The following is a 23,801-nucleotide window of genomic DNA, read 5'->3' as shown; positions in this document are numbered from 1 at the left end:
CGGGGACAAGGGTGTCTCCAGTGGACGACATCAGCACGTTCCAGGATGTTCTCCTGAGGGGGGCAGCGAAATTGGGAATCACGGTGACGGCTCCAACACCCAAGACGTCCGTGATATTTGAGATGCTTCACAAGAAGCATTTGTCTCTGCCTTTACTACCGCTAGTAGCTGGATTGGTAGAGCCCGCGGAGGAGCTGTTCCTCACGCCAGCAGTGACGAAGGCCGCTCCCTCCCGGCTTATAAAGAAGTACAGGGCCCCGGATTCTGACCCGGCTTTTCTGCGGATAGACCCAGTTCCGGACTCTGTTATAGTGGCGGCGGCCAGGAAGCTACATTCCACCTCCCAGTCTTTAACCGTACCGCCTGATAAGGAGAGCCGATGGATCGACTCAGCTGGCAGGAAGGCTTGTGGGACGGGATCCACGGCCATGAAGGCCTCTAGCGATGCGGCTCTGCTAGGGCGGTATGACCGTGCCCTGTTGGAATCCCTTCAGCAGTTCACGGAACTCCTGCCAAGAGATAAGAGGGAGGACTTCCAGGAGATCCTCAAGGAGGGGATGCTGGTGTCGATAGACCGTCTATCGACACCATAAGATTGTCATTTCTAAATAGTACATTGCAAACCGACAAAAAATAGGTTATCTAATGCAAAAAACCTCTATGGTGTTCTTCCAAAAAATTTACTTTGTGACATTCTAAATTGCAAATATTGATTTTTGTATGCATGGTACGTTTGAGAGAGTTACATTTGAATGTGAATGTTTATCAACTACGTATGATTGTTTGTTTCCCCCACTAATGAGTATTTTTATGAAAATGTCATTTTTATGAATATTGTACCCTGTATTGTTTGTCCTTGCTATTTGTTTTGAATCTTTGGTGAACTTTAACCAACGAACTGATCAAAAAGAACTTTCACAAAAATAAAAGTGATTTAATCTGTGAAATTTGTTGTCAACCCGCACTTAGTTTAATTCTTTGCGCGTAGGAAATTGAAGCTAAATAGAAGTCACAGTACTGGCTTTTGTGTTGTTGTGTAGTGCTAAAGAGGCTTGGCCTTACTGTGGGAAGCCCACACCCAGTGTTTTCTCACGGTTTCGAACCAGGTCATCAGCGCGGCTGCGGATGTCTCTCTGTTGGCGGCCCATGGGTATTGTCATGGGATCAACCAGCAGCGCCATGCTTGGCTCAGGCTCACATCACTCAAGCCGGAGGCCCAGCAGCGGGTGGCCAATCTGCCCTTCTCGGGGAAAACCCTGTTCGGCAAGCATGCCGACGATGAGATGGCCCGCATGAAAGCGGAGGCCGAGACACTGACGGCTGTGGGCTTGGAGAAGCCCAAAGAAAAGAAGGCCTACCGCCCGTTCCAGAGACGGTTCGGTGCACAGGGCAGAGGGTGAGGACAGACTTCGGGACAGCAGCAGCAGTTCCGGAGACCCTTCCAGAAGCGCCAGAAGCGTAGAGGGGGCCAGCAGTCCTCTACAGCGAACAAAGGCCCGGCTGGGTCTCGACCCTATTCGGTTACTTCCCCTACATCCGTTACCCGCTCCGGTGGTAGGGAAGCGTTCAATTTTTTCTGGCAGAGTGGAGAAAAATTACTCAGGACAGGTGGGTGCTGAATATTGTTTGCAATGGATACAGCCTTCGGTTCACCAGCCCGCCTCCATCAATTCCTCCGGTTAGCTCGCAGTTTCAGCTGCGCGAGCTCCAGGCGGAGGCCGATATCCTGTTAAGGAAGAGGGCGATAGAAGACGTACCTCTGTCTCAAAGAGGAAGAGGTCTGTACTCCTGGTTCTTCCTGGTTCGCAAGAAGGACAAGAACGAGTTCAGTCCCATTCTGGATTTGTGACAGGCAAACAAGTGGATTCGCAGAGAGAAGTTTTGCACGCTGTCGTTGCATCAGATTTATCCTCAGTTGCAACAGGGAGACTGGCTATGTGCTATAGACCTACAAGATGCATACTTCCATGTGCCCATTGCACACAAACACAGGAAGTTCCTGCGATTCCAAGTTGGCACCAATCATTATCAGTACACAGTACTGCCATTCGGACTGAAGTCTGCGCCCAGAACATTCTCGAAGTGCATGGCAGTGGTAGCAACACACCTAAGGAAGAACAAGGTGTTTGTCTACCCGTACCTGGACGATTGGTTGATCAAGGCCTCCTCCTTCTCGGAAGCTCAGGCACACTTCCAGAAGACGTGCGTTCTCTTGAACAAGCTGGGGTTGCACATCAACATGTCCAAGTCTGTCCCGACTCCGGTCCAGTGCATTTAGTACTTGGGAGCCACCATCAATACGCTGTCAGCAAGCGTGTCTCCTTCGGAGGAGCGACGATTATCACTCCTTGGGAAGGCTCAGGCTCTTATGACCACTCCATCTACAACAGTGAGGACGGTGTCTTCTCTACTGGGATCAATGGCTTCTTGTATCTTCCTAACGCCACACGCACGACTGCACATGAGACCATTGCAGGAGTGCTTGGAGGATCAGTGGGATCAGAGGAAAGGGTATTGGGACGACAAGATACGACTGTCTCTGCATGCTCTTCAGTCTCTGAAGTGGTGGTGTTCAGCGGAGAATCTCCTCAGAGGAGTTCCCTTTCACAAGGACATTCCCACTCAGACTATCGTGACGGATGCTTCTCTCCACGGCTGGGGGGCGCACTCCGGAGACTTACAGATTCAAGGAACGTGGTCCCCGATGGAGTCCACGTATCACATCAATTTCCTGGAACTCAGAGCTGTTCACTTGGCACTGAAGGCCTTTCATCCGTCCTTCCAGACCAACTCTCTGCTTGTACAGACGGACAATACGACCACGATGTATTATCCCAACAAGCAGGGGGGCTCGAGATCACGCACTCTGTCACAGGAGGCGCAGGCGATCTGGCGATGGCTTCTGGCCAGAGGACTGACGATAACTGCTACCCATCTACCAGGTGTGCAGAATGTTCAGGCGGACGCACTGAGCAGACTGATTCAGGAAAACCACGAATGGGTCATAAACGAGGAAGTACTAGGAGAAGTCTTCGCAAGGTGGGGGACTTCAGACATAGATCTGTTCGCCACCGCCGAAAACAGCAAATGCCGAGACTTCGCCTCCAGGTACTACTAGCAGGGGAAGCTGGGGAATGCGCTATGGATCAACTGGTCGAACAGCTTTCTGTACGCTTTTCCACTCATTCCACTGATTCCGGCGGTGCTCATAAAGCTGTCCCAGTCCAGGGCGCGGATGATCCTGATTGCCCCGGAATGGCCCAGGCAGTGGTGGTTCACGGACCTGCTTCACCGGTCTCTCCTTCCTCACATACGACTGCCGTGCAGGCCGGACCTTCTCACGAAATTCGGGGGGGCAGATGTTGCACCCCAACCTCTCGTCTTTGAGTTTGGCGGCATGGCTCCTGAGATAGTGCAATATGGCCATTTGACTCTACCTGAAGATTGCATGGACATACTGAAGGAGGCTAAGCGACCTTCCACTCGGACTTCCCTTCCACTCGGACTTCCTATGCTTACAAGTGGAAGAGGTTTTGCATCTGGTGCAAGTCCAAGAATTAGGACCCGACGACGTGTAAGGAAGATGTCATCCTTCCGTATCTTCTGCATCTGGCGCAGTCTGGCCTTAATGTCCATTCCATTAAGGTTCATCTTGCTGCGCCGACTGCCTACAGGAAATGCCCTTCACAGACTTCCTTCTTTCAGATCCCTGTGATCAATCAAAGATTTTTTGGAAGGCTTGAAGAAAGTGTTCCCTCCTATCCGGCTTCCTTCGCCTTCATGGGAATTGAATGTGGTGCTGTCCAGATTGATGAAGGAGCTTTTTGAACCTATTCATAAGGCTTCATTGCAGCACCTGTCCTAGAAGGCGGCGTTCCTCGTGGCCATTACATCGGCCCGCAGGGTGAGTGAAATTTAGGCGTTGTGTTGCCAGGAACCTTATACTGTATTTCATGCTGCTAAGGTTGTTATGCGTAATCACCCTAAATTTCTTCCAAAGGTTATATCTGATTTTCATGTTAACCAGACCATAACTTTACCTACGTTGTTTCAGAAACCTTCCTCTCCAGCGGAAAGGTCGCTGCATTCCCTGGATGTTAGGAGGGTGTTGAAATTTTATCTGGATAAGACCAAGGATATTCGTAGGTCAGACCAATTGTTTATCAATTATGGATCAGTCAGGACGGGTCTTGCTACCTCTAAACAGTCCATCTCTAGGTGGATTGTGTCCTGCATACAACTGTGTTACCAAAAGGCTAATAAGACCTTAGGGGGTAAACCTAAGGCTCATTCCACCAGGGGCAAAGCTGCCACGACGGCTTTGCTCCGTAATGTTCCAATTGCAGAAATCTGCAAGGCGGCCACTTGGAAGTCGGTCCATACCTTTGCTAAGCATTACTGCCTGGACACTGATGCCAGGGCAGACGCTCAGATTGGGCAGGCTTTGCTGCGAAATCTGTTCGCACAATAGTGGTGTTGTTTCTCTTTTCTCCACCGCCGCTTTGGAGTGGGGGTGGGCTTGCCATTCTATTCACTAGATTAGGACTATACACAGAGATCCCCTACTACAGAAGGAGTAGTTTCTGTCCGCAACTCCAGTTCTGTAGTAGGGGTATCTCGGTTATAGTCATAAGCGCCCGCCCTCCTCCCCGGTGGAGAGAGATATTCATGTAAGGAATGCTACAGGTCTGGCGTGTTACGCCTTCAAAAAGAACTGAAAGTAAAAGGGACCTGCAGTGCATTCTGGAATACTGTGAACTTCTGGAAAGTTCTCTTAAAGGCACAGTATCCTGTTTTGAGCCACATAATGGCAGCCTGTGGGGCTTGTCTGTCCATGTCTTTCTCTCTATCATTCCAGAGGGTTTTTACTGCTAAAGCAGGGGAAATCTGGACAGACTTTGCTGTTTGTGGATTTTTGGTGGAATTTCTAGTTGAAGTACTGGACAGTGTAGCCTGGTTATATAGGCTGCATTATCTGTCTTTAATTCTCTCTTAAGTGTCTGTGCAGTTCTGCATTTTTCGACACCTTAAGAGATTATTTTTTATTGCTCCGGGGTCCATGCACATGGGCGGGACTATTCACTAGATTATGACTATAACAGAGATACCCATACTACAGAACTGGAGTTACAGGACAGAAACTACTCCTTCCTCATGCTGTTCCATTCCACATGTAGCTAATGTGCAGCTGGCCCTAGTTCAATTCCATTATCGATATTTGTTTCTTAATTCTATTTCAATACTGAATTTGATGTATCTCTACTGTGTATTTTAAGTCAATTACTTACTTTATAGACATACTTTGCAGTCCATCTCGGCCACGTTTCTGAAATACAACATTTGATATGTGAAATGGTTGTATGACGTTTCAACGCATGCTTTTACCCCGCATGCCGTTGCAACGCAATTTTGTACCCCGACTTGGTGTCTGGGGTGCGCTGGAGTTTGGATTAGTATAATATCCTATTCCAACTCCAGTCTGCAACACTAGGGAAGGTGTGGGAGTTAAATCCAACACCGTAAACCTCCTACAGCAAGCCATTTTCGTTGTAATGGCATGCGGGGTAAAAGCATGCATTGTAATGCATGCGTTGAAACGGTTGTTTCCCCTGTGGAACTCATGCACAGCATTTCAGTGCTGTGTAATTTATATATTTGGGGAATTACTGGATGTATCTATTGTTTGTCTTGTCAATATTTCGATTAGGCACTTAATTGAAGCTGTACTCACACTACAATCAGGAACAGTGTTACAAAAACGTATCTTTTGTGCAATTATCATCTTATGTGGTTTCCTTTGTAAAGGCAATGGAACATTGACGCACTACAACTTAAGAAAGCAGAGTTCTTTAGGGTTTGCAAACTTCAGTAGCAGGGTCATTGTAGGGTATTGATCTTTGGTGCTCTGCTAACCAGAAGGATCTAGAATAACGTGTAGTTTAAATTGGAAGTTATTTGGAATGGGCTTTACAGAAATTGATGAATGCTTTCTGTTCCTAGGAGAATTGGAAGTTTGAAATGGGAAGGTGCCCTGAAAAATCCTAGAGAGGTAGCGATTCATGTCAGTTCTAGACACATGCAGTTAAGAGTGCAGCATCAAGTATATTGCACCGGACAAAGGCTAAAAAGGGTAGGGAAAATTGAAAAGGGTGTCTGCCTCCGGGGCTGTGGACAGATGGGTGACTTTTACACCATATGGCGCAGGTCCCAAAATATAAGGGTTTGGGGGAGGGATAGTTAACGGTCTCAACAATGTACTGAAGATCTCACAGGTTTCAAATGTTTAACTCATTTGGAACATGGAACAAGGCCCACCAACAAGTCATAAGAAAGCACAGTTTGATTTAGAGCTACTGACTGCTCTCCGTGATGTGGCTAGACTGAGGGGTAGTTTTGAGACCCGGACTTTGAGGAAATGAAGGGTTCATTCGGACCGGTGTGAACAAGCTGAAAAATATGCGTACAAAGATAGAAAGTGCCCATGGAAACATGAAAAAATCTGGGGCCCATAGACGAAACACATGAGCTGCTCAGGCAATGGGGGCGATGGCTAAAAATGAAAACGGCGGTAATAGGTGGGTGGGAATACTAAAGGATTAGGGAATCACACACAGTAAGGGTAGTATGCTTTGTCCTGTCACCTTGGCATCAGATCGCCAACCAAAAAACTGCTTACTTCTCTGACAGACAGAGACATGTCTGCTGTCCCTTATTGTTAAAAGGAAAAGTAACCATTGAAATTCTGCTGGGACATGAGTGTCCTACCTGAATGTTTTTTTGTTCTATATTACGATAAAGCAACAAAAATATGTTAATATCTATTCTTTGTATCTCATTCTCAGATCCATGTTGAGGTTCCCGACTTGAGAAGGCCTTAGAAACAAATGTGTGGGTTTCAGGTTGACATCATAGGGAGTCATTATGGATACACCTACGGTTGGAGAAATAGTGGCACTTTACAAGCCAAAAACTAGAAGGAATATAACAAGCACATGAATCTACAACAGATTCACGCCAGAAGGCAATTTTTATGACATTACTTAGTATTTTGAACATTGGCAGTTAACAATACAATTCCAATACCAGTGTAAGCAACTTTCAAGTTATAGTTACAGTTAATATACAGTAGTTTCTATCCCAAAAATATCACATACCTTTACACCCTCCAAGCACCAATTGCAAACTAAGAAGTTAATGAGATTTAATTAAACCTGTATTAAAAAAAGGTTTTATAAAATAACAGCCAGTTTTCAAAAGTGGACACAAGAATAAACAGAACAAGATCCGTTATTTATTCATGATATTTACAATTGCTCCCTCTCTGTGCAATTTAAAAAAGGCATCAAATAATGTAAACACGCTTTCTTTTCAAAGCTGGCTGTTTCTGTGTACCCAAGAAAATGCTCCATTTCCCAGTTTTAAGGCTAAGTATGTGCTGAAGAAATGCTTATCCACATATCATTTATTATCGCAATATGCTAAAAACACATTTGCTTCAATAGCCTGTTTTTGATAATGCCTCCTCTTACATTTTTAACAACATAACATTGTTCTATTCATTTTGAGTTTTCTAGCAGTTTAATAACCGCTGTCAACTTATTCAGAGGTTGCATAAAATTGATGTCAATCCAACACACATCAATTTTTCCCAATTTACAAATCAAGTTGCTCATTTTTGGTGACGGTGCATAGGCAGTTCCCATTTCTTTAAAACACCCCTCACATTGAGAGAAGAGAATTTCACATACTAGCCAGTAGATCTGCCCTACGGTCTGAGCATCACAAGTGACTGGTCCCTTCGTTATGGCTCCTGTATACCATTTTTATTTGTTTAGCATTTTCCTGCTGTAGCCTCACCACTTTGGGTGCTGCTGTATCACTGCACAAACGGTGATGTGTTCTGTAGTAAATATGGTGGCGATGAAAGTGCAATTATTAACCTCCCAGTTTGCCACAGTACAACACAACCTCACCGCTACAAAGTACTAGCCTTGGCATAGGCTTGACTATTTATGTCTTAATCTAAACATCAGTTGAGCAGTAGAAGCCTAAATGTCTTTAGTAGGTGCGAAAGGGGGGCTAGTGATTGGATCTACAATTCTGGACATGAAACTTACGAATTCTAGTCATCTGCCAGAAAAAATAGTCCTTTCCGCTAACACAGTTTGCCCCTACAGCACTCCAAAATAACTACAAAATAAAAGGTCTAAGTACCCGAAAACCCATTCTTTTCCAGATTAATAATATAGCCCTTAAACACTTACAATAGAGAAAACAATTCCACGCAGCAATATAGATCATACAGCATAAATTCCAAACACGAAACAGCATTGAAAAAACAAACAGGCTAAAAATGGTTAAGAATTGCTATAGTCATTGAATGAAAAATCTGCACAAAATGAATATCTCTGGATAAAATAAATATTTAATTATAAAGTACTAGTGACAAAGCACAAAGTGTCCAGTTTTTAAATGTTTTTGATGTTAAAGCAATCTCATGATATACGCACATTATAATTAAAATGTTTAATACAAGTGTGTGAAAAAGTACAACAACGCTCAGATATTAAACCCTCAGTTCAAATGCAACACCTAAAATACCGCAAATAAAATACAAAAATAAAGACTATGTAAACGCATTGGAGTACAATTCGGTACCTGACTCTAGAGGTCTAAGTAATCACTATCTGCACCGGATTGGAACTACAACTAAACCTCATATAAAATGCACCACTCTTTCATGAACACCAGTGTGAGACTTAATTGCACGAAGACCCTAGATGTGGTTATAGATCCAGACATTTCCCAAAAATCTGGAACAATTACCAACCGAAGTAAATGTGTATATTGAAAAGTTTATGAATTTAGTGGCACTGACAATGGGAAGGCTCTCCCAGGATGCAATAGCCACATGGAGTGGTCACTACATTTATTTTTGCTATGATATAGCCCTAAATGTTTACTACTCCATCTTTATTAAAAAGCAGGCTCTCCTATTATTGAACACATTTCTCTGGTGGAAAGCTGCAAGGCTGCTACTTTGGCTCCTGTGCACACTTTCACTAGGCACTAACGATATTTTAAGGCATTGGGGCAGTTTATCTTTGCCAAAAGTTGCATAGGCTTTCTGTGGACAAAGAAAACGAATCAAGTAAAAAAAACAATTTTAGAATCTCGGATAGTTTTAAAATCTTCGGTGTAAATAATTTATAACTAGAGCTCAGGCTACCAATCTGTTTTTTATTATAGGACTCAAACCTTGAACTGAATTTCAAGGAGTATGCAGTTCTGTAAATCTGATATTCAAATATTATGTTTCCTGAACAAAGTAAGATTCCTTAGAAAGCTGATTTCTTGAAGGTTTTCCAGATTTGACATTCTATCTTCGTTTAGTCCCACCAAATCCTGCAGAAAAATAGAGACGAGCGCGGTGTAAATTAAAATTATAATTAGGGAAACATCCAAGTAAAACCATTTTTGGCATGGCATTGTGGCACAAACACACAATGAAACCTCTGCATAGGAAAGCAACAAGGCACTCTGAATTTAAATGAGCTCCTTAAATTGTGAACCATGTTCTTGTGAGCTACACACCACCTATAATATGAAAGGCAGTCTAACTCAGGCTCAACAAAGCCAGTCGCTGAAAGGTACTGTTTTATTGCAATCAGAGTAATGTTACTTACGATCGATTGAAAACGGGCCCACATTACAAAAATACCAAAATAAGCCATTTTTTACATTACACTTCTTTGTAGTTAATGGAACATGATTTGGAGCGCAATCTTTAGGATCTATGGATACTGAAAGCAAAAGGGGAATACAGCTTTTTCTTCTCAATGGAGAAAGCAAATATCTCCACTGCCTCTAGCAGAAGTGTCCATAATACAATTTTCACTTGTCAGGATAGATGCTCAAAGAAGAGAATACTAAGGGGTATATTCATCAAAATAATTTGGCACAAAGACTCTATGCTTGTGGGTTAACTGTCAAAAATGAATGAGACTAAAAACACTGTAGATTACCTGAAGCTGTTCTTGTCCCAGAACTTGCTGGTGGCGAAGGGCTGTGACCACTTGAACTTCCAAAGGACGGAAAGGAGGAATACCCGCCAGTTCCTGTGTTGAAAAAGGATGACTGGTGGGGCTGTGATCTAAGTAAAATATGACAAAAACATTGAAAGGAGTCATTTTAATTGTGAAAAAAGTTGCCCATTTGTGGTAACACTTTGCTCCCCAGGCGAAATTGAATTTTTTCACAAAGGAAGGAACATCGATTCTGTGGCCGTTGAGACTCCAGATTATTATTTATTAATTATTGTGTTAAACTGCATGTTAAATTGAGTTAAATCACTTATCAGTAAGCAAGGGTCCTTTCTGTAATAGACATAAGAAGTGGAAAATGATTAAGTATTTGAATGAAAAATTCAAGTCAAGACTGTAATACCCCAAGGTCGTTTTTGGCCACTATAGGTGTGACAGGGTATACTCAGACATGAGTCCCTTTCTCACTGCTCCATCAGGATTCAAGCAAGCCGGGCCGAAGACGGCTGAAATGCCAGAAACCGGTCCCCGGTAGCTTGTCTCCTTTCTGGTGAAGAATTGGCTTGGTAGTTTAGTCTGCCCTGTTCCCATGATGCACTGGGCCAGGGACAGACTGATTTGCATATAGCCAGGTTCTGAGCTGGGATGGGGCAGTGAGATAAATAACGGTGATGGATCAAGCCCTGATCTTTGGACTGGGTAAGAGTGGTCTGCTTAATTCAGACACTCTGTTCATCACCACCCCCTTTTCTAAATCGTTTTTGGCCACTATAGGTGTGGCAGGGTATACTCAGACATGAGTCCCTTTCTCACTGCTCCATCAGGATTCAAGCAAGCCGGGCCGAAGACGGCTGAAATGCCAGAAACCGGTCCCCGGTAGCTTGTCTCCTTTCTGGTGAAGAATTGGCTTGGTAGTTTAGTCTGCCCTGTTCCCATGATGCACTGGGCCAGGGACAGACTGATTTGCATGTAGCCAGGTTCTGAGCTGGGATGGGGCAGTGAGATAAATAACGGTGATGGATCAAGCCCTGATCTTTGGACTGGGTAAGAGTGGTCTGCTTAATTCAGACACTCTGTTCATCACCACCTCCTTTTCTAAATCAACTAAACAGACCAGGCAGGACTGAGGCCGATTTGCACGTTTGCTCCCTGTATGAGTGGCACTATTAGCAAATAAACCATGGACTTGAATGCAGCCAAGAGTATTTACCAGAGGGCTGAGATTTATTTAAGCATTCCACACCAACACCACTCTTTTCCCCTCCAAGTTGTATATTAATGCAGCAGTACCGCTGTAAATCTACCATACTTGGAAATGCTGAATCTACAATGAAGTGAGATAGGGTAAAATATTTACAACGCAGAAACATTCTGATCTCAGTGATTTCCCAAATCATTAAAAGAATACATTGAACAGCAAAATGAAGATGGGGAAAGTGTGCAGTTTGTGGAATTTTAAAGAAACGTTTGCAGAACTGTGAAGATTTCCGTTCACAATTGTGTGCACAATTCTTTGAAACACTGCAAAGAAACTATTCCAAAATAGTTCTGAATTATTCCTACACAAGCTAATGCATCATGCAGGGGCTTAACAAAGGCTCCTGTGGTGCAGAGATCCACAACTTTTCAGAGTCCACCTTACCCTTTATTTGGGGGCGGGGGGCATTCAGCCCAGAGTCAATGAATAACTGTAAGATGTGAGAGACTCAGGGTGGGAGCATCATTTTGTGTCACGCCACTGGCATCATGGGGCAATGTTCACTTAACAGAATAGGAGTATGGTACTCCATAGTACACAACTTTAAGAAGGTCAGTGATTCACTCTAACTAATGGCATGTCCTCAAGATTATTTAGACCGTCAGAGGGAGCCCTAGATGTTTGTAGCTGCGGTACTAAGGCGAAAGTGAAAATATAAATTGGAAATCCCCAAAACATGACCAAACACATCCAACACCTGACATATAGGCAATCGCTCACAAATGCATAAACCATGCATAAATGGTGGCCATTCTTGTAGGGTTCTAGGGCTGCATTAGGTATAAACAGTCTGCTTTGGATTCCTCAAGACTCTGAGGTCCCTCTCCTGCACAGGCTGTCATAAACATTACCCAGGAAAGGATCAGTGGAAGCATGGCCTTATCCAATACAGATTTCATCCCGGCATCATAATGCTTTATTTGCATTTCCCAGATCCCATGCAAGCACAGCAGAGCAGCATTTTCTAACAAGTTGAGCCCACTACTCTAGCCGAGTGGACATTTAGATAAAGGCCATAGCGTCTGGAAGATTTCTAAGTTACTGATCACCTAGATCCTATTGTCATTTACACAATGAATCCTTTGTAATCTGAGTACACAGTAAACAAAAATCTTGGCTCATAGATCATACTGCTGGCCCCATAAACTGAATAAATCGGGAAGGTGTGGGGGAGTGTTGTGCTTCTTCTGCTTTAATCTTTGCATAGGTTTAGCAGCTAGACACATACAATGGCTTTTGAAAGTCAAATCTTAAGCATGCCCCCTCACAGCTAATTTGTATAATCTCCTATAGAAGGAGATCAGTATTATCCGGGTTGCCACTCCAATACGAATGGTTTGGGACAGCAAAAGAAAAACTTTAGGGGGGTGAATTAAAGGGAAAGATAAAGTAAAGTAACCGGAGGTTAATACCTTGTTTTACTTCGCTAGTGACATATAAAAGTCCTCAATACGCTCCTATCTTACCAGCTAAAGACTACTCAATAAACTTCCCCGAGAATGTCCATGCACTCAGAGGGTAAATTTAGGTACCAAACGCTAAAATATCAAGAGCCAAAATTGCTTGATTGAGTTATTTGGGTTTGGGCTGTCTTAAGGTTCCCTGGTGCTGTGTCCGAAGGTCAGGCCATTTGGGGAGCTTCTCGTGGGAAACTACTGAGAGCTCAAGGAGTAGTGAATAAAGGTTGCCAGGAACACGTGGGAGCCATGTTAATTAATGTGAGGGAGGTCTACCATAGTTTCCTCACCACGTATGCAAGTAGTGGGAGAGTTGGAAAAGTGTAGTCAAATATCTCTGGCCAGCTCATCCATAGTGCTTTTACCCTGGACTGTGGGTTTGGGAACCTGGAGGCGAAGCTTGGGCATTTTGCGTTTTCTATAGTTGAGATCAGGTCTATGTTGGGAAACCCCCAATGTTGGGAAGTCCAAGAGTAGTATTTGGGGGTCACGGAGGTCCCACTCGTGGACTTGTTGCTGTATCCTACTGAAAAAGTCCCGATAGATACTCTGCTAGAATGCAAACCTTGTGGTGTATCGCCCACTGCCAAATGCTTTGTGGTAATGTGGTCAGTTGGAGGCAAGTGTGTGCCCCCGTTTCTGAAGGGCATAAATGGCAGTCATGTTGCCTGTTTTGATCAGGAAGGCTGCCTTGTTAATGTGGCAGAAGAACCTCTTGAGTGCCAACTGAATCACTAACAACTCTAGGTAGTTTATGTAATAGGTTTGTTGTAGGGAAATCCACAGACCTTGAACACTGACATTCTACAGGTGTGCTCCCCAATCTGTGAGGGATCCATCCGTGATATTGGTCACTTGCAGAACAGGGTCCAGAAAAGTGCTGTGTTGCCAATTTTTGCTGCTCCACCACTGCAGAGCGATAGGTGCTGGCCTTTACCAAACCTAGATCTTCCCATTGAACCTATGCTTGCGACCACTGCTCTGCTAAGTACTTTTGTAGTAGACGCATGTGTAGTTAGGTGTGTTGTACTATGGCAACACAGGAGGCCATCATAACCAACAAATGCATGACGTTGCAAACCATATCTGACAAGCTTGCTGAAAAAGAGGCCACAGGGTCTTGAGCGGGACTGGGAGAAGCTTTCCCAGTAATGGAGTTTATTACAGCCCCTAGAAGGGATTGAATCTGCAGAGGCTGCAGATGGAATTTTGCTAAATATTTGGTGTTCAAGTTCGGGTATTTGTATAGCGCACTGCTCACCCAGAGGGTCTCAAGGCGCTTGGGTAAGGGGTTCATTATTTGTCGAATAGCCAGGTTTTAAGTTCTTTTCTGAAGGAGATGTGGTTTTGAGTAAGGCAGAGGTGAGTGGGGAGTGAGTTCCAGGTCTTGGCAGCAAGGAAAGAGAAGGATCTGCCACCCATGGTGGATTTTCGGATGCGAGGGACAGCGGCGAGGGCTTGATTGGGCGATCTTAGTTGGGGGGTGGGTTTGTAGAAGGACAGTCGAGTGTTGAGGCATTCGGGTCCTAGATTGTAGAGGGCCTTGTGTGCGTGGGTGAGGAGGCGGAATGTAATTCTTTTGTTGACGGGAAGCCAGTGGAGGTCTTTTAGGTGTCCGGTGATGTGATCTTGGCGAGGGATGTCTAATATGAGTCTCGCTGATGCGTTTTGGATACGTTGGAGTTTTTTCTGTAATTTTGCTGTGATTCCGGCGTATATTGTGTTACCATAATCTAGTCGACTCGTGACCAGTGCGTGGGTGACAGTCTTGCTTGTCTCGATGGGGATCCAACAGAAGATCTTTTTGAGAATGCGAAGTACGTTGAAGCAGGAGGATGAGACTGCGTTGACTTGTCTGGACATCGAGAGAGAGGAGTCCAGGATGAAGCCAAGGTTACGTGCATGGTCTGTGGGTGTGGGTGCAGTGCCCAGAGCGGAAGGCCACCAAGAGTCGTCCCAGGCAGAGGGGGAAGATCCTAGGATGAGCACCTCCGTTTTGTTTGATTTGAGTTTTAGGCGGCTGTGTTTCATCCATTCGGCTACTTCTTTCATGCCTTCGTGAAGATTGGTTTTGGCGGTGTTAGGGTCTTTGGTGAGGGAAAGGATTAGCTGGGTGTCGTCGGCGTAAGAGATGATGTTAAGGTTGTGTTGACGCGCGATGGAGGCGAGTGGACTCATGTAAACGTTGAAGAGGGTGGGACTGAGTGAAGATCCTTGTGGTACGCCACAGATGACTTCAGTGGCCTCAGAGTAGAATGGGGGTAGTCGGACTCTTTGAGTTCTCCCAGCGAGGAATGAGGTGATCCAGTCCAAGGCTTTTCCTTGTATTCCGATGTTGCGGAGGCGTTGTATAATGGTGCTGTGGCAGACTGTGTCGAAAGCGGCGGAGAGGTCGAGTAGAATGAGGGCCACTGTTTCCCCGTTGTCCAGTAGTGTTCGGATGTCGTCAGTCGCTGCAATGAGGGCGGTTTCGGTGCTGTGTTTGGCTCGGAACCCGGACTGAGATGGATTGAGGGAGTTGTTGGATTCAAGGAAGGCGGCGAGCTGGTTGTTGACGACTTTTTCGATGACTTTGGCCGGGAATGGGAGGAGGGATATGGGTCGGTAGTTTTACAGTTCAGAAAAGTCTGCTGTGGGTTTCTTCAGAAGGGCGCTGAGTTCGGCGTGTTTCCAGATTTCTGGAAAGGTGGCAGAGTTGAACGAGCAGTTGATGACATCACGGAGATGGGGTGCGATGATGGAGTCCGCTTTGTTGAAGATGTGGTGGGGGCAGGGGTCAGTTGGCGAGCCAGAGTGGACGGAGTTCATTAGGCGGATGGTGTCTTCAGTGGTGATTGGGTTCCAGGCCGTAAGGTTGTTAGTTGGCGGAGTAGGATCTGAGGGGGTGGGGAGGGTTGAACGCTGGGAGTATTCTCGAAGCTGTTGTGGATGTCGGCAATTTTGTTGTAGAAGAAGGAGGATAACGCATCACAGAGGTCTTGGGAAGGAGTGATGTCGTTAGATGCTGCGGAGGGGTTGGTAAATGTAAATGTAAATGTATTGGCATTTATATAGCGCACTACTTACCCGTAGGGTCCCAAGGCGCTTCGACCGCTGCAAAACCCTTCCTGGCTTCCCTGAGAGATGGTCCCTTAATGGGTATCTCCAGGGTGAGACCAGGCATCCCCGGCGGTCTGGTGGGGCCGTTAGTGAAGATGAGGCAAGCTAATGCCCCGAGTTGCCGAGTGTGATCGCTGATCAGAGTGGGCACCGAGGCGAGAGAATTATCGAGTCCGCTGACCCTGGTCCAGAAACCTGCCGCGCCGGGAATCGAACCCTGGTCCCGGGCCGTCCTCTGCTCTCGGGTCTGCCGCCTCTAACCAGTGAGCCACACTACTTCTTTGACGATGTTGAAAAGTTCCTTGCTGTTGTGATTGTTGTTGTCGAGACGGTCCTTGAGTGCTGATTTCTTGGCGGATCGAAAGCCCAGATTGTGTAGTAGCTCCAAAGTGAACTGTGTGTGAGCAAGATAGGGATGTTTACTGAGGGCAATCATGAAGTTGCCTTGCTTTAGAAGTGGTATTATATCTTGTAGCGTAACCATATGGAAATGTTATGATTTGATATACTTGTTTAGGAGTGGGAGGGTCTAGGATGGGCCTGAGTGGCCCTTCTTTTGAGGAATTCGAAAATATAGTGATTAGACACCCTTGCTGCTGATGTTGAGGTGAAAGGGAGTGTGGTTGTGGTGGGATATTTGGCGGTGTAGTAGTGAGCTCCAAGCAGTACCAGTTTTCTAAAATGGCTAGTCTGAAGTGATGTTGCTACACTGTGGCAGGAAGTCTTATAGTCTTCCCCCGAAAGGTGATGTGTGGTCAGAGATGGGGGAGGATAAGGGAGCTAGTGCTGGGTTGGGTAGCCGATTTAGCCGCTCCACCTCTATTTTATTTATTTAATTTATTTATTTAAAATATTTATAAAGCGCGACTGTCACCTGGCAGGTATCCTGGCGCTGGTAGCTACTCATGTGGTTTATAGACGGGGGTGGGCTGGGAATGGCCGTTTTTTTTTATAGGGACAGGGGAAAGAGCCAAGTTTTGATACGTTTCCTGAATGGGAGGAGATGAGGGATATGGCGGATGTCGGCAGGTAGACTGTTCCATAGCTTGGCTGCAGCTACTCTGAACGATCTTCCTCCCATCCTGGCCTTCTTATATCTGGGCACTCTCGCGAGGCAAGCAGTTGTGGACCTAAGTGTTCTGGTGGGGGTATACCAGGAGAACAGACGTTGAAGAGGTCTGGGTCCTATTCCATGTAGTGCCTTGAAGACCAGGCAAAGGGCCTTGAAGGCAATGCGTTGCCTCAAAGGCAGCCAATGCAACTCGGCCAGTGCGGCAGTGGCCGAGGATCTCCTGGTCCATCCCAGAGCCAGTTTGGCTGCTGCCGACTGGACTCGTTGGAGTCTGTCCAGTAGTGTCGCCGGAGATTCAAGCAGCAGGGCGTTGCAGTAGTCAAGGCGACTAAGAATAGTACACCTGACTACTAGTGCTCTGGCGGAGGATGGAAGCAGAGGCAAGACTTTGCGCAGTGAGCGCATAAGGCCGGTGCAGGTTGCGACTGTTCTTGAGACCTGTGTTTCCATGCTCAATTGATGGTTGAGCATGACGCCCAGGTTGCGAACGGTGGTAACTGATGGGGGGTTGTTGGGAGTTCTCCGGGGGCCAGAACTCAGCAGGCAGAGGGCGGGGTATGCGACTCGCAGGGCAGTACATCACCTCGGTCTTCGAGGAGTTGAACTGAAGTGAGTTCCGGTGCAACCAGCATGCCGTGTCTCGTAGGCAGTCATGGAAGGCTTGTAAGGAGATGGAGTCTTCGCCTTCCCACGAGAGAAGGAGCTGTGTGTCGTCCGCATAGTTTACTGTGGTCATGTTGTGTGACTTAATTAACGTGACCAGAGGTTTTAAGTAAACGTTAAAAAGAATCGGACTGATAGAGGAGCCCTGGGGGACACCGTGAGGGACCGGGGAGAAGACCGATTGGAAAGGGGGGAGGGAGACAGCTTGTTTTCTGTCGCTGAGGTAAGAGTGAAACCAGATCAGGGCCGTGCCGTCAATCCCTGCCGCTCTCAACCGCTGGAGCAGGACTCTATGATTGACAGTATCGAATGCGGCAGACAAGTCAAGTAAAATGAGGGCCGAAGCTTGGCCCCTGTCTGCGCGCATTCGGAGCTCCTCCATGGCCGTGAGCACCGCGGTTTCAGTGCCATGGGCTGGACGAAACCCAAATTGGAATTCCTCCAAAAAGTGGTGCTGCTCGAGGTGGGTTGAGAGGCATTTACTGACCCAGCGTTCGAGCACCTTCACTGGGAATGGCAGGAGTGATATGGGGCGGAAGTTGGACAGACAGTCTGGATTTAGCGTGGGTTTCTTTAGCAGCGGGGTAATAAGCGCTTGCTTCCAGGAGCGGGGAACAACGCCACAGCTCAGGGATTGATTACAAATCAACCGAAGGGTGTGGAATAGTTGGTGCCCACAGGTTTTCCATATTTTCGGTGGCAGAGGGTCAAGGGGGGATCCGGAAGTGATGCCCTGTGCGACTATTTCAAATTCTGCTTGAGACATAAGAGGGAAAGCCAGCAATATATTCGTGGGAGAACAGGTTGGCCTCAGAGATTCAGGGTTGGTGGAGTTGATTTCGGGGAGGGTGGAAAGAGTGGAAGATGGAGGTGTTGCCAGGTTATTAATAATAGTCTCGATTTTATCAGTGAAAAACTGAGCGAGGCTGTCACAAAGGGACTGAGAAGGGGGGATGGAATTTTTGACGCAGTCAGGGTGTAAGATATTGTCCAGAATCTGGAATATGCTTTTTGGGCTGTTGGCCGCATTGGTAATGGTAGAGCAGTAGTAGTTCACTTTACTCTCTGCAATAGCGGACTTGTAGTCACGGAGTGCCTTCTTCCAGAGAATTTTTGTTGTTGTTACAGTATCCGTGTCTCCACTTTCTCTCGGCTTGTTTACAGGCTGATTTAAGGGTTTTCAAAGAATCGTTGTACCAGGGAGCCGGGGCTCTACCTTTCGGTTTACAGAGTTTAAGAGGGGCAGCAGAGTCCGCAAGGGAGGTAATTCTTGAGCTAAAGGACCTGTAGTTATCTTCCACTGAGTTGGTAGTAGTGAAACTGTCTTCCACCTCGAAGATTCCGGTGGAGGTGCTGAGTTTATCTAGCGCTTTCCAGTTTCGGTACGAAAATTGTGGGGGCGGGTGGGATTTGGTTTTGCTTGTTGTAGCATTCTTGATGTAGAGTTTGATGAGCGAGTGGTCTGTCCAACTCATAGGCAGGATATCACCTACTTGGGTTAGACCTGGGCTCGAGAAGATAAGATCGAGTCGGTTGCCTGCGGAGTGAGTGGGGTCCTTTATCAGTTGTTGGAGGCCTACACTATCACAGGACAGCCGAAGGTTGTCTAGTCCTGCGTCAAGGCTGCCGTTTGCCCAAAGGTTAAAGTCTCCTAGAAGTACTAATTTACTGTGAGAGGTTGCCATGTTGGTGATAGTCGTAAGGAGGGCTTGCTGTTGCGAGATAGAAAAGGCCCCAGGTGGGCGGTAGCAGATGATTACCGTGAAGGTTTCTCCTTGATGGCAGTTTATAGACAGACCAAAGAGCTCGATTCCAGGTGTCGGGTCTATATCTAGGATGTTCGTTTGCCACGAGGCTTTGAAGATGACACCAACTCCGCCGCCACGACCTTTGGGTCTGGGAAGATGGAGAATGTTAAAGTTTAGCGGACAAGCGGCTGCTAGGTCTGTCTCGCAGTTTGCATGTGTCCAGGTCTCAGTTAGAAAGAGTACATCTAGATGGTGATACTCGATAAGAAGATTGATTTCCGTGGCGTGTTTTGGTAAGGATCTTACGTTCAAGAGGCCTCCTACAATTAAGTTCTGTTGTGTGAAGTCAGTTAATGGGAAGGCCGTCTCTTCGAAGGAGAGCTTACCTTCGTGTGCATACCCTCGAAGGTCGAGCAAAGCATCCCGAGTGGAGCCGGGGGATGAAGGGCTGTGCCGGACAGGGTTTGTGGCGCTAGGCACGTCCTCGTCGCGGACGAGCGCAGACGAGCTTGCCTTAAGCGCGCCTTCGGCGCGCAATCGGCGTGCCCGCTGCGCTCGTCCGCTGCGCTTCCGACATTGACACATAGTTGTAGTAGTGACGGATAGCGTAGGAGGGGGTGTGGCCAACAAGAAGTGGGCGTGGCTGTCGTCTCCCTTCGGCGTTCTATGGCGCCAAGAAACGAGTGGTTTCTGTGTCCCAGCAGCTAATAATCAGCTGTTATGGGATCAGGTATAGTTCAGTCAGGCAAGTATTCTAAAACCAATTTAATATACAAACAGTTAAAAACGAGTGAGATACACCTCCCGCCTCTACCTCTTCCTCTAGTGTTGTTTCCTCTGTTTCAACCCCTATAGTATACCCTGGTAGGCTATGTGTGCTGTTCTGCCTCTGATAAGAGGTGTGCACTTCTGGGAGGTGTTTTCGGAATTTCCACTAAACTGTGTGCAACGAAAATTCTCCCTAGTGCATGGAGATTGTAAAGCTCCAATGGCTTTGGCTGTATTGGTATCTGCTCATCCCGAGGACCGTATAGATGCATTCCATCGAATGGCATGTTGATCAGGTGCGGAGGCAGTGCCCTTGGCACCAGGGGCACATCTAATAGAGCTTTTTGAGACAGTCAGCGCCTTTAATACAATTTCTTGTGCCCTTTGTCTGTTCCTCTCTGGTAGGTGATGTATAAGCTCCCGCATTTCATCCCTCTAGGTGTGATTGTATCTTACCGATCTACCGATTTGGCAATACACCACTATGCTGCTAATCCCGTCCCACAGAATCAAAAACTTTTTTTAAATCTGCAAATAAGATAACCCCTTGGGCCCACAGCAGATCTACCAGGGTTAGCGAATTTTGGACTCTCCTAATGTGCGACAAGTGACTTATTTCATTATAATGAATTTATGGCTCTAAGAACTCAGTCTGGTAGGGCCTTTACTATGATGTTTATCTCAATGTTTAAAAGCAAACTAGCGTGATAAGAGAAGCACTGTTCAGGAGGTTGGCCAGGCTTCAGAAGCTCACTGATCTCAGCTATACATTAGCTTGCTAGTAGTCTCCCTACTTCCAATGCCTCCAAAATCACTTTCAATATTGGACCCGCAAGTTTTGAAAAGCATAACTTAACTAATTCTGTAGGGAATCCATATGGACAAGGAATCTTGCAGGACTGAATTTGTGTGGGGACTCCGACAATTCCCCCTCCATAATTTACCCCTCTAAGTTCTTCCTCTCCACAGGAGTCCTTCCCCAGAAAGGAAGAACCCCCGAGAAGCCAGAATATAAGAATCCGTAATATCTTCCAAACTCCCCGCCCAACTTCACATCTCCCTTTTCCTCTTCACCACTGTCATTCACCAGAAATGCTATGCGGTCTTGCGGAATCATGTTACTGCAGTACCCGATAAGTGTTTTGCTGGCTTTATTACCCCAATGATAGATATATCACAGAAATACTGTTGAATTCCCTTGGAGGAGCAAGTTCTGACGAAGCCTATAAAGCAGAAAAGCATATAAGGAGATAAAAATGCATTGCCACAAGAGTGCAACCAAAGATTTACACACAAGATAAAAGCAACAAACTCCCTAATGAACCTGTCAACTAGCAGTAACACATAACTCACATTAATGAGCAAAGCCCATTAAGGACATAGGAAAATATATATTATCCACTCCCCTTGCCAGCACACCAACCTCCCAATTGCCAAAGATGCCCTACTTCGCATTTTAACATCTGGGCATGAGAGAGAGACAGAGAGACGAGAGAGACAGAGAGGCAGAGAGGCAGAGAGGCAGAGAGGCAGGCAGAGAGGCAGAGAGACAGAGAGGCAGAGAGACAGAGAGGCAGAGAGGCAGAGAGGCAGGCAGAGAGGCAGAGAGACAGAGCGGCAGAGAGACAGAGAGACAGAGAGACAGAGAGGCAGAGAGACAGAGAGGCAGAGAGACAGAGAGACAGAGACAGAGAGAGAGAGACAGAGACAGAGACAGAGAGAGAGAGAGATATGGTTGGAGGCAGCTTTGGACATTGTAGCCTCCATGAAAGTTACAACTTTTGGTTCTCCAAAAAACTCAAAGATCTAAGGTGGCAATGTCACAGACAGGAGCACAGGTGGCACACTAATCTAACCATGCACAGAAAAACAAGCAGAAAGCTTTATTAGCAATACACAAGTGCTCTATTTTGAAAGCCAAATCCATTGTTTATACTACGAAAATAAAGTCAGCTAAAAACTCTACAGATTCATTATTTAAACAGGTCAAGAGTCTTTCGAATCCTCCATGTAAGCAACAGGCAAATGCCTCACAAGCCTTCTGTGTTGAATTTGCTAAATTTTTTAGGGACACAATTTTAAATATATAGTCTGAATTCAATGCTCCTTAGGTTAATGAGGATCCGGATAAGGCCCAGCACTTGACTCCTACAGCCCCTTCGCTGCCTGCTTTTATACCCATCTCAGTCCCTCAAGGTAAATATCTCTTGATGAGCATTAAATCAGGTTCTCGGCGAGGCCCATGTCCTCCCAAAATCTTGCAGCTGGCTCCATACTTAGTGACATAATATCTGATGAAGATTTTTAAGCACATTCTGGAAACTGGAAAATTTCCTAGTTCCGGGCAAGAAGACATTGTTATCCCTTTGCCAAAGAAACCGAATGCAGAACTTGATGATTTGAAAGAGTCTCACCCTATCTCTTGGTTACCTACCCTGTGAAAATTTTAGAGAAGTACATTAATCAGGAGTTACTTAAATTCATCACAGACCCTGACCTGATGGACTCCTATCAGAACAGATTTAGGAGTGAGCATAGGATAGGATAGGATAGGATGTGAATTTGTAGAGCGCGAATTGCTGCCCGGAGGCGTCCAAGCGCTAGGAATACCGTGAATCCGACCCGGAGGACCCAGAGGGGAGAGAATGGGAGTTTGTTAGACTGGGTGAAATAGGAAGGTTTTCAGCTGTTTACGGAAGACCGTGAGGTTGGAGTTAGCTCTTAGATGCAGTGGGAGGGCGTTACAGGCCCTGGCAGCATTGTAGGAGAACGTCCTATCTCCAGATCTAGATCTTTTAATTCTGGGGGTCACTGCGAGAAAGGTCTGATTAGAGCGTAGGTTTCTGTTGGGCGTGTAGCGGGTAATTAGATCCCGCGTAATCCTGGGACCAGTGTTCCAGAATGACTGGTGAGCTATGCACATGGCTTTAAACATAACTCTCTGGCGCACCGGTAGCCAGTGAAGGGTTGCTAGTCCGGTCCTTACTGACTGTCTGCGAGGTAGGTCGAGTAGCATGCGTGCTGCACAGTTCTGAACTATTTGGAGCCTTCTCAGAGTAGATTCCAGAGCACCGAGGTAAAGTACATTATTAAAATCAAGGCGTGATTGAATCAGACCCTGTACAGCTGTCTGTTTGGCTTCCATGGGGAGGAGAGAGAAGATTTTCTTGAGCATCCTCATGATGACGAAGCAAGTAGCTGACAGTTTCGTGGCTTGTACATTGAAGGACAGGGATCTGTCCATCCAAATTCCAAGGCTTTTAATGCTGTTTTTGGGGGTTGGTGGAGGGCCCAGACTGGGCGGCCATAGTGAGACGGGGAAGCTGTGGTCCGGATGGCCTAGGACCATAAGCTCGGTTTTGTCCCCATTTAGTTTTAAGGACGATAGGGACATCCAAGTCTTCACTTCCTCCAGACACTCTCTAAGCCCGCCCCGCACAGGTAGATTGGCTTCCTGCGTCAGGGAGACCACCAGCTGCGTGTCGTCCGCATAGGAGATGATCTTAATCCCGAATGGGCAGACGACATCGGCCAGTGGCCTCATGTACAGGTTAAAAAGTGCAGGGCTTAGAGAGGAGCCTTGGGGGACACCGCATTTCAAAGGTCTGCTGGTAGACACAGACTCGCCTTCGAACACACGGAAGGATCTGTCCTCTAAAAAGGACTGAAACCAGGACCAAGCTTTGCCCTTAA

The 23,801-nt window shown here is 46.3% G+C and overlaps 1 protein-coding gene across 6 annotated transcripts in view; it reads right to left on the bottom strand.

Annotated features, from left to right (window-relative positions):
- Positions 1-7,096: 7,096 nt before the first annotated feature.
- Positions 7,097-23,801, bottom strand: part of SARAF (store-operated calcium entry associated regulatory factor) — a 59,498-nt gene continuing 42,793 nt past the window's right edge. For 3 of the 6 annotated variants that reach the window (XR_015309339.1, XR_015309337.1, XR_015309338.1), the window contains exons 5-7: positions 10,026-10,153; positions 8,873-9,405; positions 7,097-8,758 (exon numbers count right to left, since the gene is read on the bottom strand). Coding sequence is in view for 3 of the 6 variants with exons in the window: in XM_086961702.1 (XP_086817828.1) it covers positions 9,380-9,405; positions 10,026-10,153 (154 nt within the window). In the remaining 3 variants the exon portion in view is untranslated. Of the gene's footprint in view, positions 9,406-10,025; positions 10,154-23,801 lie in introns of all 6 variants that reach the window. The other 3 variants (XM_086961702.1, XM_086961700.1, XM_086961701.1) reach the window with 1 other exon arrangement.

This window comes from Lissotriton vulgaris, chromosome 3_1 (genome assembly GCF_964263255.1).
Source record: "Lissotriton vulgaris chromosome 3_1, aLisVul1.2, whole genome shotgun sequence".
Lineage (NCBI taxonomy): Eukaryota > Metazoa > Chordata > Amphibia > Caudata > Salamandridae > Lissotriton > Lissotriton vulgaris.
The sequence above is the reverse complement of the archived record's forward strand: the minus strand, read 5'-3'. Positions and strand labels throughout refer to the sequence as shown.